The 18,272-nt window shown below is 48.8% G+C and overlaps 1 protein-coding gene across 4 annotated transcripts in view; it reads left to right on the plus strand.

The window, feature by feature from the left end:
* LOC148453487 (uncharacterized) overlaps positions 1 to 18,272 on the plus strand; it is a 586,638-nt gene that overhangs the window by 333,110 nt on the left and 235,256 nt on the right. For 3 of the 4 annotated variants that reach the window (XM_088462053.1, XM_088462055.1, XM_088462056.1), the window contains one exon: positions 1,045 to 1,257. In XM_088462053.1, coding sequence (XP_088318179.1) covers positions 1,045 to 1,257 — 213 coding nt within the window. The remainder of the gene's footprint in view (positions 1 to 1,044; positions 1,258 to 18,272) is intronic. The other variant, XM_088462054.1, reaches the window with a different exon arrangement.

The raw sequence follows: 18,272 nt of genomic DNA on the forward strand, positions 1-18,272 counted from the left end.
TATAGTTGTGTGTCTGTGTTATAGTGATATCAGTGTTATGTGTCATTATTATAGTTGTGTGTCTATGTTATGGTGATATCAGTGTTATGTTGTGTGTCTATGTTATGGTGATATCAGTGTAATGTGTCATTATTATAGTTGTGTGTCTGTGTTATAGTGATATCAGTGTTATGTGTCATTATTATAGTTGTGTGTGTGTTATAGTGATATCAGTGTAATGTGTCATTATTATAGTTGTGTGTCTGTGTTATAGTGATATCAGTGTAATGTGTCATTATTATAGTTGTGTGTCTGTGTTATAGTGATATCAGTGTTGTGTCATTATTATAGTTGTGTGTCTGTGTTATAGTGATATCAGTGTAATGTGTCATTATTATAGTTGTGTGTCTGTGTTATAGTGATATCAGTGTAATGTGTCATTATTATAGTTGTGTGTCTATGTTATACTGATATCAGTGTTATGTTGTGTGTCTATGTTATGGCGATATCAGTGTAATGTGTCATTATTATAGTTGTGTGTCTGTGTTATAGTGATATCAGTGTAATGTGTCATTATTATAGTTGTGTGTCTGTGTTATAGTGATATCAGTGTTATGTGTCATTATTATAGTTGTGTATCTGTGTTATAGTGATATCAGTGTTATGTGTCATTATTATAGTTGTGTGCCTGTGTTATAGTGATATCAGTGTTATGTGTCATTATTATAGTTGTGTGTCTGTGTTATAGTGATATCAGTGTAATGTGTCATTATTATAGTTGTGTATCTGTGTTATAGTGATATCAGTGTTATGTGTCATTATTATAGTTGTGTGTCTGTGTTATAGTGATATCAGTGTAATGTGTCATTATTATAGTTGTGTGTCTGTGTTATAGTGATATCAGTGTTATGTGTCATTATTATAGTTGTGTGTCTTTGTTATAGTGATATCAGTGTTATGTGTCATTATTATAGTTGTGTGTCTATGTTTATGGTGAGATCAGTGTTATGTTGTGTGTCTGTATAATAGGTGTGTGTCAGTATAATAGTTGTGTTGTTGTCACAGCAGGACGGCGGTGGAGACGGAAATATAGACGCCCGCTCTCGTCATCATCGTCCTCGGAGGAGGGAGAGGAGACGGAGGCAGCGGCGGATGTTATGTGGGATGAGGGGTCTCATTATTATCCTGTACCGAACTCTCCTCCTGCGCCTGCTCCATTCACCAGCCACATCGATGCAGAGGGACGTTACATTGTGCCTCCTCCGCTGCCGATATCAGGTGTGTATGGCTGCTCCCCGGGCAGCTCCCACCACCCTTCCCCCTGTTTCCCGGCATCTTCTGCTGCTTTATTATATTATGTAAGAGAAGCTACAGCTCGGTGTGAGGGTACAGAACCCCGGTGAGTGGGGGTTGGAGCTTATGGTTAGGTGCCATGATCATTTTCCCGAATCGCTCAGGTATTAGGGGACACATTCACAATAATGAATCGCCGGTCACTGTTATGATGAACTGTCAGCAGATATCACTTACCATACGGATGACGTAGCGCTGCCGGTGTATGATGTAGTATATGACGTAGCGCTGCCGGTGTATCATGTAGTATATGGGTGACGTAGCGCTGCCGGTGTATCATGTAGTATATGGGTGACGTAGCGCTGCCGGTGTATCATGTAGTATATGACGTAGCGCTGCCGGTGTATCATGTAGTATATGGGTGACGTAGCGCTGCCGTTGTATCATGTAGTATATGACGTAGCGCTGCCGGTGTATCATGTAGTATATGGATGACGTGGCGGGCTGCCGGTGTATCATGTAGTATATGGGTGACGTAGCGCTGCCGGTGTATCATGTAGTATATGACGTAGCGCTGCCGGTGTATCATGTAGTATATGGGTGACGTAGCGCTGCCGCTGTATCATATAGTATATGGATGACGTAGCGCTGCCGGTGTATCCTGTAGTATATGGTGACGTAGCGCTGCCGGTGTATCATGTAGTATATGGGTGACGTAGTGCTGCCGGTGTATCATGTAGTATATGACGTAGCGCTGCCGGTGTATCATGTAGTATATGGTGACGTAGCGCTGCCGGTGTATCATGTAGTATATGGGTGACGTAGTGCTGCCGGTGTATCATGTAGTATATGACGTAGCGCTGCCGGTGTATCATGTAGTATATGGGTGACGTAGCGCTGCCGGTGTATCATGTAGTATATGGGTGACGTAGCGCTGCCGGTGTATCATGTAGTATATGGGTGACGTAGCGCTGCCGGTGTATCATGTAGTATATGACGTAGCGCTGCCGGTGTATCATGTAGTATATGGGTGACGTAGCGCTGCCGCTGTATCATGTAGTATATGGATGACGTGGCGCTGCCGGTGTATCCTGTAGTATATGGTGACGTAGCGCTGCCGGTGTATCATGTAGTATATGGGTGACCTAGTGCTGCCGGTGTATCATGTAGTATATGACGTAGCGCTGCCGGTGTATCATGTAGTATATGGGTGACGTAGTGCTGCCGGTGTATCATGTAGTATATGACGTAGCGCTGCCGGTGTATCATGTAGTATATGGGTGACGTAGCGCTGCCGGTGTATCATGTAGTATATGGGTGACGTAGCGCTGCCGGTGTATCATGTAGTATATGGGTGACGTAGCGCTGCCGGTGTATCATGTAGTATATGGATGACGTAGCGCTGCCGGTGTATAATGTAGTATATGGGTGACGTAGCGCTGCCGCTGTATCATGTAGTATATGGGTGACGTAGCGCTGCCGGTGTATCATGTAGTATATGGGTGATGTAGCGCTGCCGGTGTATCATGTAGTATATGGATGACGTAGCGCTGCCGGTGTATCATGTAGTATAAGGATGACGTAGCACTGCCGGTGTATCATGTAGTATATGACGTAGCGCTGCCGGTGTATCATGTAGTATATGGGTGACGTAGCGCTGCCGGTGTATTATGTAGTATATGGGTGACGTAGCGCTGCCGGTGTATCATGTAGTATATGGGTGACGTAGCGCTGCCGGTGTATCATGTAGTATATGGGTGACGTAGCGCTGCCGGTGTATCATGTAGTATATGGGTGACGTAGCGCTGCCGGTGTATCATGTAGTATATGACGTAGCGCTGCCGGTGTATCATGTAGTATATGGATGACGTAGCACTGCCGGTGTATCATGTAGTAAATGGGTGACGTAGCGCTGCCGGTGTATCATGTAGTATATGGGTGACGTAGCGCTGCCGGTGTATCATGTAGTATATGACGTAGCGCTGCCGGTGTATCATGTAGTATATGGGTGACGTAGCGCTGCCGGTGTATCATGTAGTATATGGGTGACGTAGCGCTGCCGGTGTATCATGTAGTATATGGGTGACGTAGCGCTGCCGGTGTATCATGTAGTATATGGGTGATGTAGCGCTGCCGGTGTATCATGCAGTATATGGGTGATGTAGCGCTGCCGGTGTATCATGTAGTATATGGGTGACGTAGCGCTGCCGGTGTATCATGTAGTATATGACGTAGCGCTGCCGGTGTATCATGTAGTATATGGGTGACGTAGCGCTGCCGGTGTATCATGTAGTATATGACGTAGCACTGCTGGTGTATCATGTAGTATATGACGTAGCGCTGCCGGTGTATCATGTAGTATATGGGTGACGTAGCGCTGCCGATGTATCATGTAGTATATGGGTGACGTAGCGCTGCCGGTGTATCATGTAGTATATGGGTGACGTAGCGCTGCCGGTGTATCATGTAGTATATGGGTGACGTAGCGCTGCCGGTGTATCATGTAGTATATGACGTAGCGCTGCTGGTGTATCATGTAGTATATGGGTGACGTAGCGCTACCGGTGTATCATGTAGTATATGGGTGACGTAGCGCTGCCGGTGTATCATGTAGTATATGGGTGACGTAGCGCTGCCGGTGTATCATGTAGTATATGACGTAGCGCTGCCGGTGTATCATGTAGTATATGTGTGACGTAGCGCTGCCGGTGTGTCATGTAGTATATGGGTGACGTAGCGCTGCCGGTGTATAATGTAGTATATGGGTGACGTAGCGCTGCCGGTGTATCATGTAGTATATGGGTGACGTAGTGCTGCCGGTGTATCATGTAGTATATGACGTAGCGCTGCCGGTGTATCATGTAGTATATGGGTGACGTAGCACTGCCGGTGTATCATGTAGTATATGGATGACGTAGCGCTGCAGGTGTGTCATGTAGTATAAGGATGACGTAGCGCTGCCGGTGTATCATGTAGCATATGGATGACGTAGCGCTGCCGGTGTATCATGTAGTATATGGATGACGTAGCGCTGCCGGTGTATCATGTAGTATATGGGTGACGTAGCGCTGCCGGTGTATCATGTAGTATATGACGTAGCACTGCTGGTGTATCATGTAGTATATGGGTGACGTAGCGCTGCCGGTGTATCATGTAGTATATGGGTGACGTAGCGCTGCCGGTGTATCATGTAGTATATGGGTGACGTAGCGCTGCCGGTGTATCATGTAGTATATGGGTGACGTAGCGCTGCCGGTGTATCATGTAGTATATGGGTGACGTAGCGCTGCCGGTGTATCATGTAGTATATGGGTGACGTAGCGCTGCCGGTGTATCATGTAGTATATGGGTGACGTAGCGCTGCCGGTGTATCATGTAGTACATGGGTGACGTAGCGCTGCCGGTGTATCATGTAGTATATGGATGACGTAGCGCTGCCGGTGTATCATGTAGTATATGGGTGACGTAGCGCTGCCTGTGTATCATGTCGTATATGGATGACGTAGCGCTGCCGGTGTATCATGTAGCATTTAGGTGACGTAGCGCTGCCGGTGTATCTTGTAGCATATGGGTGACGTAGCGCTGCCGGTGTATCATGTAGTATATGGGTGACGTAGCGCTGCCGGTGTATCATGTAGTATATGGGTGACGTAGCGCTGCCGGTGTATCATGTAGTATATGGGTGACGTAGCGCTGCCTGTGTATCATGTCGTATATGGATGACGTAGCGCTGCCGGTGTATCATGTAGCATATAGGTGACGTAGCGCTGCCGGTGTATCTTGTAGCATATGGGTGACGTAGCGCTGCCGGTGTATCTTGTAGCATATGGGTGACATAGCGCTGCCGGTGTATCATGTAGTATATGGGTGACGTAGCGCTGCCGGTGTATCATGTAGTATATGGGTGACGTAGCGCTGCCGGTGTATCATGTAGTATATGGGTGACGTAGCGCTGCCGGTGTATCATGTAGTATATGGGTGACGTAGCGCTGCCGGTGTATCATGTAGTATATGACGTAGCGCTGCCTGTGTATCATGTAGTATATGGGTTACGTAGCGCTGCCGGTGTATCATGTAGTATATGACGTAGCGCTGCCGGTGTATCATGTAGTATATGGGTGATGTAGCGCTGCCGGTGTATCATGTAGTATATGACGTAGCGCTGCCGGTGTATCATGTAGTATATGGGTGACGTAGCGCTGCCGGTTTATCATGTAGTATATGACGTAGCGCTGCCGGTGTATCATGTAGTATATGGGTGACGTAGCGCTGCCGGTGTATCATGTAGTATATGGATGACGTAGCGCTGCCGGTGTATAATGTAGTATATGGGTGACGTAGCGCTGCCGGTGTATCATGTAGTATATGGATGACGTAGCGCTGCCGGTGTATAATGTAGTATATGGGTGACGTAGCGCTGCCGGTGTATCATGTAGTATATGGGTGACGTAACGCTGCCGGTGTATAATGTAGTATATGGGTGACGTAGCGCTGCCGGTGTATCATGTAGTATATGACGTAGCGCTGCCGGTGTATCATGTAGTATATGGGTGACGTAGCGCTGCCGGTGTATCATGTAGTATATGGATGACGTAGCGCTGCCGGTGTATAATGTAGTATATGGGTGATGTAGCGCTGCCGGTGTATCATGTAGTATATGGGTGACGTAACGCTGCCGGTGTATAATGCAGTATATGGGTGACGTAGCGCTGCCGGTGTATCATGTAGTATATGGGTGACGTAGCACTGCCGGTGTATCATGTAGTATATGGGTGACGTAGTGCTGCCGGTGTATCATGTAGTATATAGGTGACGTAGCGCTGCCGGTTTATCATGTAGTATATGGGTGACGTAGCACTGCCGGTGTATCATGTAGTATATGGGTGACGTAGCGCTGCCGGTGTATCATGTAGTATATTGGTGACGTAGCGCTGCCGGTGTATCATGTAGTATATGACGTAGCGCTGCCGGTGTATCATGTAGTATATGGGTGACGTAGCGCTGCCGGTGTATCATGTAGTATATGGATGACGTAGCGCTGCCGGTGTATCATGTAGTATATGGGTGACGTAGCGCTGCCGGTGTATCATGTAGTGTATAGGTGACGTAGTGCTGCCGGTGTATCATGTAGTATATAGGTGACGTAGCGCTGCCGGTGTGTCATGTAGTATATGACGTAGCGCTGCCGGTGTATCATGTAGTATATAGGTGACGTAGCGCTGCCGGTGTATCATGTAGCATATGGGTGACGTAGCGCTGCCGGTGTATCATGTAGTATATGGATGACGTAGCGCTGCCGGTGTATCATGTAGTATATGGGTGACGTAGCGCTGCCGGTGGGTCATGTAGTATATGGATGACGTAGCGCTGCCGGTGTATAATGTAGTATATGGGTGACGTAGAGCTGCCGGTGTGTCATGTAGTATATGGGTGACGTAGCGCTTCCCGTGTATAGTATATGGGTGACGTTGCGCTGCCGGTGTATCATGTAGTATATGGGTGACATAGTGCTGCCGGTGTATAATGTAGTATATGGGTGACGTAGCGCTGCCGGTGTATCATGTAGTATATGGGTGACGTAGCGCTGCCGGTGTATCATGTAGTATATGGGTGACGTAGCGCTGCCGGTGTATCATGTAGTATATGGGTGACGTAGCGCTGCCGGTGTATCATGTAGTATATGGGTGACGTAGCGCTGCCGGTGTATCATGTAGTATATGACGTAGCGCTGCCTGTGTATCATGTAGTATATGGGTGACGTAGCGCTGCCGGTGTATCATGTAGTATATGACGTAGCGCTGCCGGTGTATCATGTAGTATATGGGTGTCGTAGCGCTGCCGGTGTATCATGTAGTATATGGCGTAGCGCTGCCGGTGTATCATGTAGTATATGGGTGATGTAGCGCTGCCGGTGTATCATGTAGTATATGACGTAGCGCTGCCGGTGTATCATGTAGTATATGGGTGACGTAGCGCTGCCGGTGTATCATGTAGTATATGGGTGACGTAGTGCTGCCGGTGTATCATGTAGTATATAGGTGACGTAGCGCTGCCGGTGTATCATGTAGTATATGGGTGACGTAGCACTGCCGGTGTATCATGTAGTATATGGGTGACGTAGCGCTGCCGGTGTATCATGTAGTATATGACGTAGCGCTGCCGGTGTATCATGTAGTATATGGGTGACGTAGCGCTGCCGGTGTATCATGTAGTATATGACATAGCACTGCTGGTGTATCATGTAGTATATGACGTAGCGCTGCCGGTGTATCATGTAGTATATGGGTGACGTAGCGCTGCCGATGTATCATGTAGTATATGGGTGACGTAGCGCTGCCGGTGTATCATGTAGTATATGGGTGACGTAGCGCTGCCGGTGTATCATGTAGTATATGGGTGACGTAGCGCTGCCGGTGTATCATGTAGTATATGACGTAGCGCTGCTGGTGTATCATGTAGTATATGGGTGACGTAGCGCTACCGGTGTATCATGTAGTATATGGGTGACGTAGCGCTGCCGGTGTATCATGTAGTATATGGGTGACGTAGCGCTGCCGGTGTATCATGTAGTATATGACGTAGCGCTGCCGGTGTATCATGTAGTATATGTGTGACGTAGCGCTGCCGGTGTGTCATGTAGTATATGGGTGACGTAGCGCTGCCGGTGTATAATGTAGTATATGGGTGACGTAGCGCTGCCGGTGTATCATGTAGTATATGGGTGACGTAGTGCTGCCGGTGTATCATGTAGTATATGACGTAGCGCTGCCGGTGTATCATGTAGTATATGGGTGACGTAGCACTGCCGGTGTATCATGTAGTATATGGATGACGTAGCGCTGCAGGTGTGTCATGTAGTATAAGGATGACGTAGCGCTGCCGGTGTATCATGTAGCATATGGATGACGTAGCGCTGCCGGTGTATCATGTAGTATATGGATGACGTAGCGCTGCCGGTGTATCATGTAGTATATGGGTGACGTAGCGCTGCCGGTGTATCATGTAGTATATGACGTAGCACTGCTGGTGTATCATGTAGTATATGGGTGACGTAGCGCTGCCGGTGTATCATGTAGTATATGGGTGACGTAGCGCTGCCGGTGTATCATGTAGTATATGGGTGACGTAGCGCTGCCGGTGTATCATGTAGTATATGGGTGACGTAGCGCTGCCGGTGTATCATGTAGTATATGGGTGACGTAGCGCTGCCGGTGTATCATGTAGTATATGGGTGACGTAGCGCTGCCGGTGTATCATGTAGTATATGGGTGACGTAGCGCTGCCGGTGTATCATGTAGTACATGGGTGACGTAGCGCTGCCGGTGTATCATGTAGTATATGGATGACGTAGCGCTGCCGGTGTATCATGTAGTATATTTGTGACGTAGCGCTGCCTGTGTATCATGTCGTATATGGATGACGTAGCGCTGCCGGTGTATCATGTAGCATTTAGGTGACGTAGCGCTGCCGGTGTATCTTGTAGCATATGGGTGACGTAGCGCTGCCGGTGTATCATGTAGTATATGGGTGACGTAGCGCTGCCGGTGTATCATGTAGTATATGGGTGACGTAGCGCTGCCGGTGTATCATGTAGTATATTGGTGACGTAGCGCTGCCGGTGTATCATGTAGTATATGGGTGACGTAGCGCTGCCGGTGTATCATGTAGTATATGGGTGACGTAGCGCTGCCGGTGTATCATGTAGTAAATGGGTGACGTAGCGCTGCCGGTGTATCATGTAGTATATGGGTGACGTAGCGCTGCCGGTGTATCATGTAGTATATGACGTAGCGCTGCCGGTGTATCATGTAGTATATGGGTGATGTAGCGCTGCCGGTGTATCATGTAGTATATGGGTGACGTAGCGCTGCCGGTTTATCATGTAGTATATGACGTAGCGCTGCCGGTGTATCATGTAGTATATGGGTGACGTAGCGCTGCCGGTGTATCATGTAGTATATGGATGACGTAGCGCTGCCGGTGTATAATGTAGTATATGGGTGACGTAGCGCTGCCGGTGTATCATGTAGTATATGGATGACGTAGCGCTGCCGGTGTATAATGTAGTATATGGGTGACGTAGCGCTGCCGGTGTATCATGTAGTATATGGGTGACGTAACGCTGCCGGTGTATAATGTAGTATATGGGTGACGTAGCGCTGCCGGTGTATCATGTAGTATATGACGTAGCGCTGCCGGTGTATCATGTAGTATATGGGTGACGTAGCGCTGCCGGTGTATCATGTAGTATATGGATGACGTAGCGCTGCCGGTGTATAATGTAGTATATGGGTGATGTAGCGCTGCCGGTGTATCATGTAGTATATGGGTGACGTAACGCTGCCGGTGTATAATGCAGTATATGGGTGACGTAGCGCTGCCGGTGTATCATGTAGTATATGGGTGACGTAGCACTGCCGGTGTATCATGTAGTATATGGGTGACGTAGCGCTGCCGGTGTATCATGTAGTATATAGGTGACGTAGCGCTGCCGGTTTATCATGTAGTATATGGGTGACGTAGCACTGCCGGTGTATCATGTAGTATATGGGTGACGTAGCGCTGCCGGTGTATCATGTAGTATATTGGTGACGTAGCGCTGCCGGTGTATCATGTAGTATATGACGTAGCGCTGCCGGTGTATCATGTAGTATATGGGTGATGTAGCGCTGCCGGTGTATCATGTAGTATATAGATGACGTAGCGCTGCCGGTGTATCATGTAGTATATGGGTGACGTAGCGCTGCCGGTGTATCATGTAGTATATAGGTGACGTAGTGCTGCCGGTGTATCATGTAGTATATAGGTGACGTAGCGCTGCCGGTGTGTCATGTAGTATATGACGTAGCGCTGCCGGTGTATCATGTAGTATATAGGTGACGTAGCGCTGCCGGTGTATCATGTAGCATATGGGTGACGTAGCGCTGCCGGTGTATCATGTAGTATATGGATGACGTAGCGCTGCCGGTGTATCATGTAGTATATGGGTGACGTAGCGCTGCCGGTGTGTCATGTAGTATATGGATGACGTAGCGCTGCCGGTGTATAATGTAGTATATGGGTGACGTAGAGCTGCCGGTGTGTCATGTAGTATATGGGTGACGTAGCACTTCCCGTGTATAGTATATGGGTGACGTTGCGCTGCCGGTGTATCATGTAGTATATGGGTGACATAGTGCTGCCGGTGTATAATGTAGTATATGGGTGACGTAGCGCTGCCGGTGTATCATGTAGTATATGGGTGACATAGCGCTGCCGGTGTATCATGTAGTATATGGGTGACGTAGCGCTGCCGGTGTATCATGTAGTATATGGGTGACGTAGCGCTGCCGGTGTATCATGTAGTATATGGGTGACGTAGCGCTGCCGGTGTATCATGTAGTATATGGGTGACGTAGCGCTGCCGGTGTATCATGTAGTATATGACGTAGCGCTGCCTGTGTATCATGTAGTATATGGGTGACGTAGCGCTGCCGGTGTATCATGTAGTATATGACGTAGCGCTGCCGGTGTATCATGTAGTATATGGGTGACGTAGCGCTGCCGGTGTATCATGTAGTATATGGCGTAGCGCTGCCGGTGTATCATGTAGTATATGGGTGATGTAGCGCTGCCGGTGTATCATGTAGTATATGACGTAGCGCTGCCGGTGTATGATGTAGTATATGGGTGACGTAGCGCTGCCGGTGTATCATGTAGTATATGGGTGACGTAGCGCTGCCGGTGTATCATGTAGTATATGGGTGACGTAGTGCTGCCGGTGTATCATGTAGTATATAGGTGATGTAGCGCTGCCGGTGTATCATGTAGTATATGGGTGACGTAGCACTGCCGGTGTATCATATAGTATATGGGTGACGTAGCGCTGCCGGTGTTTCATGTAGTATATGGGTGACGTAGCGCTGCCGGTGTATCATGTAGTATATGACGTAGCGCTGCCGGTGTATCATGTAGTATATGGGTGACGTAGCGCTGCCGGTGTATCATGTAGTATATGGATGACGTAGCGCTGCCGGTGTATCATGTAGTATATGGGTGACGTAGCGCTGCCGGTGTATCATGTAGTATATAGGTGACGTAGCGCTGCCGGTGTGTCATGTAGTATATGGGTGACGTAGCGCTGCTGGTGTATCTTGTAGTATATAGGTGACGTAGCGCTGCCGGTGTGTCATGTAGTATATGACGTAGCGCTGCCGGTGTATCATGTAGTATATAGGTGACGTAGCGCTGCCGGTGTATCATGTAGCATATGGGTGACGTAGCGCTGCCGGTGTATCATGTAGTATATGGATGACGTAGCGCTGCCGGTGTATCATGTAGTATATGGGTGACGTAGCGCTGCCGGTGTGTCATGTAGTATATGGATGACGTAGCGCTGCCGGTGTATAATGTAGTATATGGGTGACGTAGAGCTGCCGGTGTGTCATGTAGTATATGGGTGACGTAGCGCTTCCCGTGTATAGTATATGGGTGACGTTGCGCTGCCGGTGTATCATGTAGTATATGGGTGACGTAGCGCTGCCGGTGTATCATGTAGTATATGGGTGACGTAGAGCTGCCGGTGTTTCATGTAGTATATGGGTGACGTAACGCTGCCGGTGTATCATGTAGTATATGGGTGACGTAGCGCTGCCGGTGTATCATGTAGTATATAGGTGACGTAGCGCTGCCGGTGTATCATGTAGTATATGACGTAGCGCTGCCGGTGTATCATGTAGTATATGACGTAGCGCTGCCGGTGTATCATGTAGTATATGGGTGACGTAGCGCTGCCGGTGTATCATGTAGTATATGACGTATCGCTGCCGGTGTATCATGTAGTATATGGGTGAGGTAGCGCTGCCGGTGTATCATGTAGTATATTGGTGACGTAGCGCTGCCGGTGTATCATGTAGTATATGACGTAGCGCTGCTGGTGTATCATGTAGTATATAGGTGACGTAGCGCTGCCGGTGTATCATGTAGTATATGACGTAGCGCTGCCGGTGTATCATGTAGTATATGGGTGACGTAGCGCTGCCGGTGTATCATGTAGTATATGGGTGATGTAGCGCTGCCGGTGTATCATGTAGTATATAGGTGACGTAGCGCTGCCGGTGTATCATGTAGTATATGGGTGACGTAGCACTGCCGGTGTATCATGTAGTATATGGATGACGTAGCGCTGCCGGTGTATCATGTAGTATATGGGTGACATAGCGCTGCCGGTGTATCATGTAGTATATGACGTAGCGCTGCCGGTGTATCATGTAGTATATGGGTGACGTAGCGCTGCCGGTGTATCATGTAGTATATGGATGACGTAGCGCTGCCGGTGTATCATGTAGTATATGGGTGACGTAGCGCTGCCGGTGTATCATGTAGTATATAGGTGACGTAGCGCTGCCGGTATATCATGTAGTATATAGGTGACGTAGCACTGCCGGTGTGTCATGTAGTATATGATGTAGCGCTGCCGGTGTATCATGTAGTATATAGGTGACGTAGCGCTGCCGGTGTATCATGTAGCATATGGGTGACGTAGCTCTGCCGGTGTATCATGTAGTATATGGATGACGTAGCGCTGCCGGTGTATCATGTAGTATATGGGTGACGTAGCGCTGCCGGTGTGTCATGTAGTATATGGATGACGTAGCGCTGCCGGTGTATAATGTAGTATATGGGTGACGTAGCGCTGCCGGTGTGTCATGTAGTATAAGGATGACGTAGCGCTGCCGGTGTGTCATGTAGTATATGGGTGACGTAGCGCTTCCCGTGTATCGTATATGGGTGACGTAGCGCTGCCGGTGTATCATGTAGTATATGACGTAGCGCTGCCAGTGTATCATGTAGTATATGGGTGACGTAGCGCTGCCGGTGTATCATGTAGTATATGGATGACGTAGCGCTGCCGGTGTATCATGTAGTATATGGGTGACGTAGCGCTGCCGCTGTATCATGTAGTATATAGGTGACGTAGTGCTGCCGGTGTATCATGTAGTATATAGGTGACGTAGCGCTGCCGGTGTGTCATGTAGTATATGACGTAGCGCTGCCGGTGTATCATGTAGTATATAGGTGACGTAGCGCTGCCGGTGTATCATGTAGCATATGGGTGACGTAGCGCTGCCGGTGTGTCATGTAGTATATGGATGACGTAGCGCTGCCGGTGTATAATGTAGTATATGGCTGACGCAGCACTGCCGGTGTGTCATGTAGTATAAGGATGACGTAGCGCTGCCGGTGTGTCATGTAGTATATTGGTGACGTAGCGCTTCCCGTGTATAGTATATGGGTGACGTTGCGCTGCCGGTGTATCATGTAGTATATGGGTGACGTAGCGCTGCCGGTGTATCATGTAGTATATGGGTGACGTAGCGCTGCCGGTGTATCATGTAGTATATGGATGACGTAGCGCTGCCGGTGTATCATGTAGTATATGGGTGACGTAGAGCTGCCGGTGTATCATGTAGTATATGGGTGACGTAACGCTGCCAGTGTATCATGTAGTATATGGGTGACGTAGCGCTGCCGGTGTATCATGTAGTATATAGGTGACGTAGCGCTTCCGGCGTATCATGTAGTATATGGATGACGTAGCGCTGCCGGTGTATCATGTAGCATATAGGTGACGTAGCGCTGCCGGTGTATCTTGTAGCATATGGGTGACGTAGCGCTGCCGGTGTATCATGTAGTATATGGGTGACGTAGCGCTGCCGGTGTATCATGTAGTATATGGGTGACGTAGCGCTGCCGGTGTATCATGTAGTATATGAGTGACGTAGCGCTGCCGGTGTATCATGTAGTATATGGATGACGTAGCGCTGCCGGTGTATCATGTAGTATATGGGTGACGTAGCGCTGCCGGTGTATCATGTAGTATATGGGTGACGTAGCGCTGCCGGTGTATCATGTAGTATATGGGTGACGTAGCGCTGCCGGTGTATCATGTAGTATATGGGTGACGTAGCGCTGCCGGTGTATCATGTAGTATATGGGTGACGTAGCGCTGCCGGTGTATCATGTAGTATATGACGTAGCGCTGCCTGTGTATCATGTAGTATATGGGTGACGTAGCGCTGCCGGTGTATCATGTAGTATATGACGTAGCGCTGCCGGTGTATCATGTAGTATATGGGTGATGTAGCGCTGCCGGTGTATCATGTAGTATATGGATGACGTAGCGCTGCCGGTGTATCATGTAGTATATGGGTGACGTAGCGCTGCCGGTGTATCATGTAGTATATGACGTAGCGCTGCCGGTGTATCATGTAGTATATGGGTGACGTAGCGCTGCCGGTGTATCATGTAGTATATGGATGACGTAGCGCTGCCGGTGTATAATGTAGTATATGGGTGACGTAGCGCTGCCGGTGTATCATGTAGTATATGGATGACGTAGTGCTGCCGGTGTATAATGTAGTATATGGGTGACGTAGCGCTGCCGGTGTATCATGTAGTATATGGGTGACGTAACGCTGCCGGTGTATAATGTAGTATATGGGTGACGTAGCGCTGCCGGTGTATCATGTAGTATATGACGTAGCGCTGCCGGTGTATCATGTAGTATATGGGTGACGTAGCGCTGCCGGTGTATCATGTAGTATATGACGTAGCGCTGCCGGTGTATCATGTAGTATATAGGTGACGTAGCGCTGCCTGTGTATCATGTAGTATATGGATGACGTAGCGCTGCCGGTGTATAATGTAGTATATGGGTGACGTAGCTCTGCCGGTGTATCATGTAGTATATGGGTGACGTAACGCTGCCGGTGTATAATGCAGTATATGGGTGACGTAGCGCTGCCGGTGTATCATGTAGTATATGGGTGACGTAGCGCTGCCGGTGTATCATGTAGTATATAGGTGACGTAGCGCTGCCGGTGTATCATGTAGTATATGGGTGACGTAGCACTGCCGGTGTATCATGTAGTATATGGGTGACGTAGCGCTGCCGGTGTATCATGTAGTATATGGGTGACGTAGCGCTGCCGGTGTATCATGTAGTATATGACGTAGCGCTGCCGGTGTATCATGTAGTATATGGGTGACGTAGCGCTGCCGGTGTATCATGTAGTATATGGATGACGTAGCGCTGCCGGTGTATCATGTAGTATATGGGTGACGTAGCGCTGCTGGTGTGTCATGTAGTATATGGGTGACGTAGCGCTGCCGGTGTATCATGTAGTATATGGGTGACGTAGCGCTGCCGGTGTATCATGTAGTATATAGGTGACGTAGTGCTGCCGGTGTATCATGTAGTATATAGGTGACGTAGCGCTGCCGGTGTGTCATGTAGTATATGACGTAGCGCTGCCGGTGTATCATGTAGTATATGGATGACGTAGCGCTGCCGGTGTATCATGTAGTATATGTGTGACGTAGCGCTGCCGGTGTGTCATGTAGTATATGGATGACGTAGCGCTGCCGGTGTATAATGTAGTATATGGGTGACGTAGAGCTGCCGGTGTGTCATGTAGTATATGGGTGACGTAGCGCTTCCCGTGTATAGTATATGGGTGACGTTGCGCTGCCGGTGTATCATGTAGTATATGGGTGACATAGTGCTGCCGGTGTATAATGTAGTATATGGGTGACGTAGCGCTGCCGGTGTATCATGTAGTATATGGGTGACATAGCGCTGCCGGTGTATCATGTAGTATATGGGTGACGTAGCGCTGCCGGTGTATCATGTAATATATGGGTGACGTAGCGCTGCCGGTGTATCATGTAGTATATGGGTGACGTAGCGCTGCCGGTGTATCATGTAGTATATGGGTGACATAGCGCTGCCGGTGTATCATGTAGTATATGACGTAGCGCTGCCTGTGTATCATGTAGTATATGGGTGACGTAGCGCTGCCGGTGTATCATGTAGTATATGACGTAGCGCTGCCGGTGTATCATGTAGTATATGGGTGATGTAGCGCTGCCGGTGTATCATGTAGTATATGACGTAGCGCTGCCGGTGTATCATGTAGTATATGGGTGACGTAGCGCTGCCGGTGTATCATGTAGTATATGACGTAGCGCTGCCGGTGTATCATGTAGTATATGGGTGACGTAGCGCTGCCGGTGTATCATGTAGTATATGGATGACGTAGCGCTGCCGGTGTATAATGTAGTATATGGGTGACGTAGCGCTGCCGGTGTATCATGTAGTATATGGGTGACGTAACGCTGCCGGTGTATAATGTAGTATATGGTTGACGTAGCGCTGCCGGTGTATCATGTAGTATATGGGTGACGTAGCGCTGCCGGTGTATCATGTAGTATATGGGTGACGTAGTGCTGCCGGTGTATCATGTAGTATATAGGTGACGTAGCGCTGCCGGTGTATCATGTAGTATATGGGTGACGTAGCACTGCCGGTGTATCATGTAGTATATGGGTGACGTAGCGCTGCCGGTGTATCATGTAGTATATGGGTGACGTAGCGCTGCCGGTGTATCATGTAGTATATGACGTAGCGCTGCCGGTGTATCATGTAGTATATGGGTGACGTAGCGCTGCCGGTGTATCATGTAGTATATGGATGACGTAGCGCTGCCGGTGTATCATGTAGTATATGGGTGACGTAGCGCTGCCGGTGTATCATGTAGTATATAGGTGACGTAGCGCTGCCGGTGTGTCATGTAGTATATGGGTGACGTAGCGCTGCTGGTGTATCTTGTAGTATATAGGTGACGTAGCGCTGCCGGTGTGTCATGTAGTATATGACGTAGCGCTGCCGGTGTATCATGTAGTATATAGGTGACGTAGCGCTGCCGGTGTATCATGTAGCATATGGGTGACGTAGCGCTGCCGGTGTATCATGTAGTATATGGATGACGTAGCGCTGCCGGTGTATCATGTAGTATATGGGTGACGTAGCGCTGCCGGTGTGTCATGTAGTATATGGATGACGTAGCGCTGCCGGTGTATAATGTAGTATATGGGTGACGTAGAGCTGCCGGTGTGTCATGTAGTATATGGGTGACGTAGCGCTTCCCGTGTATAGTATATGGGTGACGTTGCGCTGCCGGTGTATCATGTAGTATATGGGTGACGTAGCGCTGCCGGTGTATCATGTAGTATATGGGTGACGTAGAGCTGCCGGTGTTTCATGTAGTATATGGGTGACGTAACGCTGCCGGTGTATCATGTAGTATATGGGTGACGTAGCGCTGCCGGTGTATCATGTAGTATATAGGTGACGTAGCGCTGCCGGTGTATCATGTAGTATATGACGTAGCGCTGCCGGTGTATCATGTAGTATATGACGTAGCGCTGCCAGTGTATCATGTAGTATATGGGTGACGTAGCGCTGCCGGTGTATCATGTAGTATATGACGTATCGCTGCCGGTGTATCATGTAGTATATGGGTGAGGTAGCGCTGCCGGTGTATCATGTAGTATATTGGTGACGTAGCGCTGCCGGTGTATCATGTAGTATATGACGTAGCGCTGCTGGTGTATCATGTAGTATATAGGTGACGTAGCGCTGCCGGTGTATCATGTAGTATATGACGTAGCGCTGCCGGTGTATCATGTAGTATATGGGTGACGTAGCGCTGCCGGTGTATCATGTAGTATATGGGTGACGTAGCGCTGCCGGTGTATCATGTAGTATATGGATGACGTAGCGCTGCCGGTGTATCATGTAGTATATGGATGACGTAGCGCTGCCGGTGTATCATGTAGTATATGGGTGACATATCGCTGCCGGTGTATCATGTAGTATATGGGTGACGTAGCGCTGCCGGTGTATCATGTAGTATATGGATGACGTAGCGCTGCCGGTGTATCATGTAGTATATGGGTGACGTAGCGCTGCCGGTGTATCATGTAGTATATGGGTGACGTATCGCTGCCGGTGTATCATGTAGTATATGGGTGACGTAGCGCTGCCGGTGTATCATGTAGTATATGGGTGATGTAGCGCGTGACATAGCGCTGCCGGTGTATCATGTAGTATATGACGTAGCGCTGCCGGTGTATCATGTAGTATATGGGTGACGTAGCGCTGCCGGTGTATCATG

The sequence above is a fragment of the Taudactylus pleione genome, unplaced genomic scaffold (assembly GCF_031769625.1).
Source record: "Taudactylus pleione unplaced genomic scaffold, aTauple2 ptg001142l, whole genome shotgun sequence".
In the NCBI taxonomy this organism is placed as follows: Eukaryota; Metazoa; Chordata; class Amphibia; order Anura; family Myobatrachidae; genus Taudactylus; species Taudactylus pleione.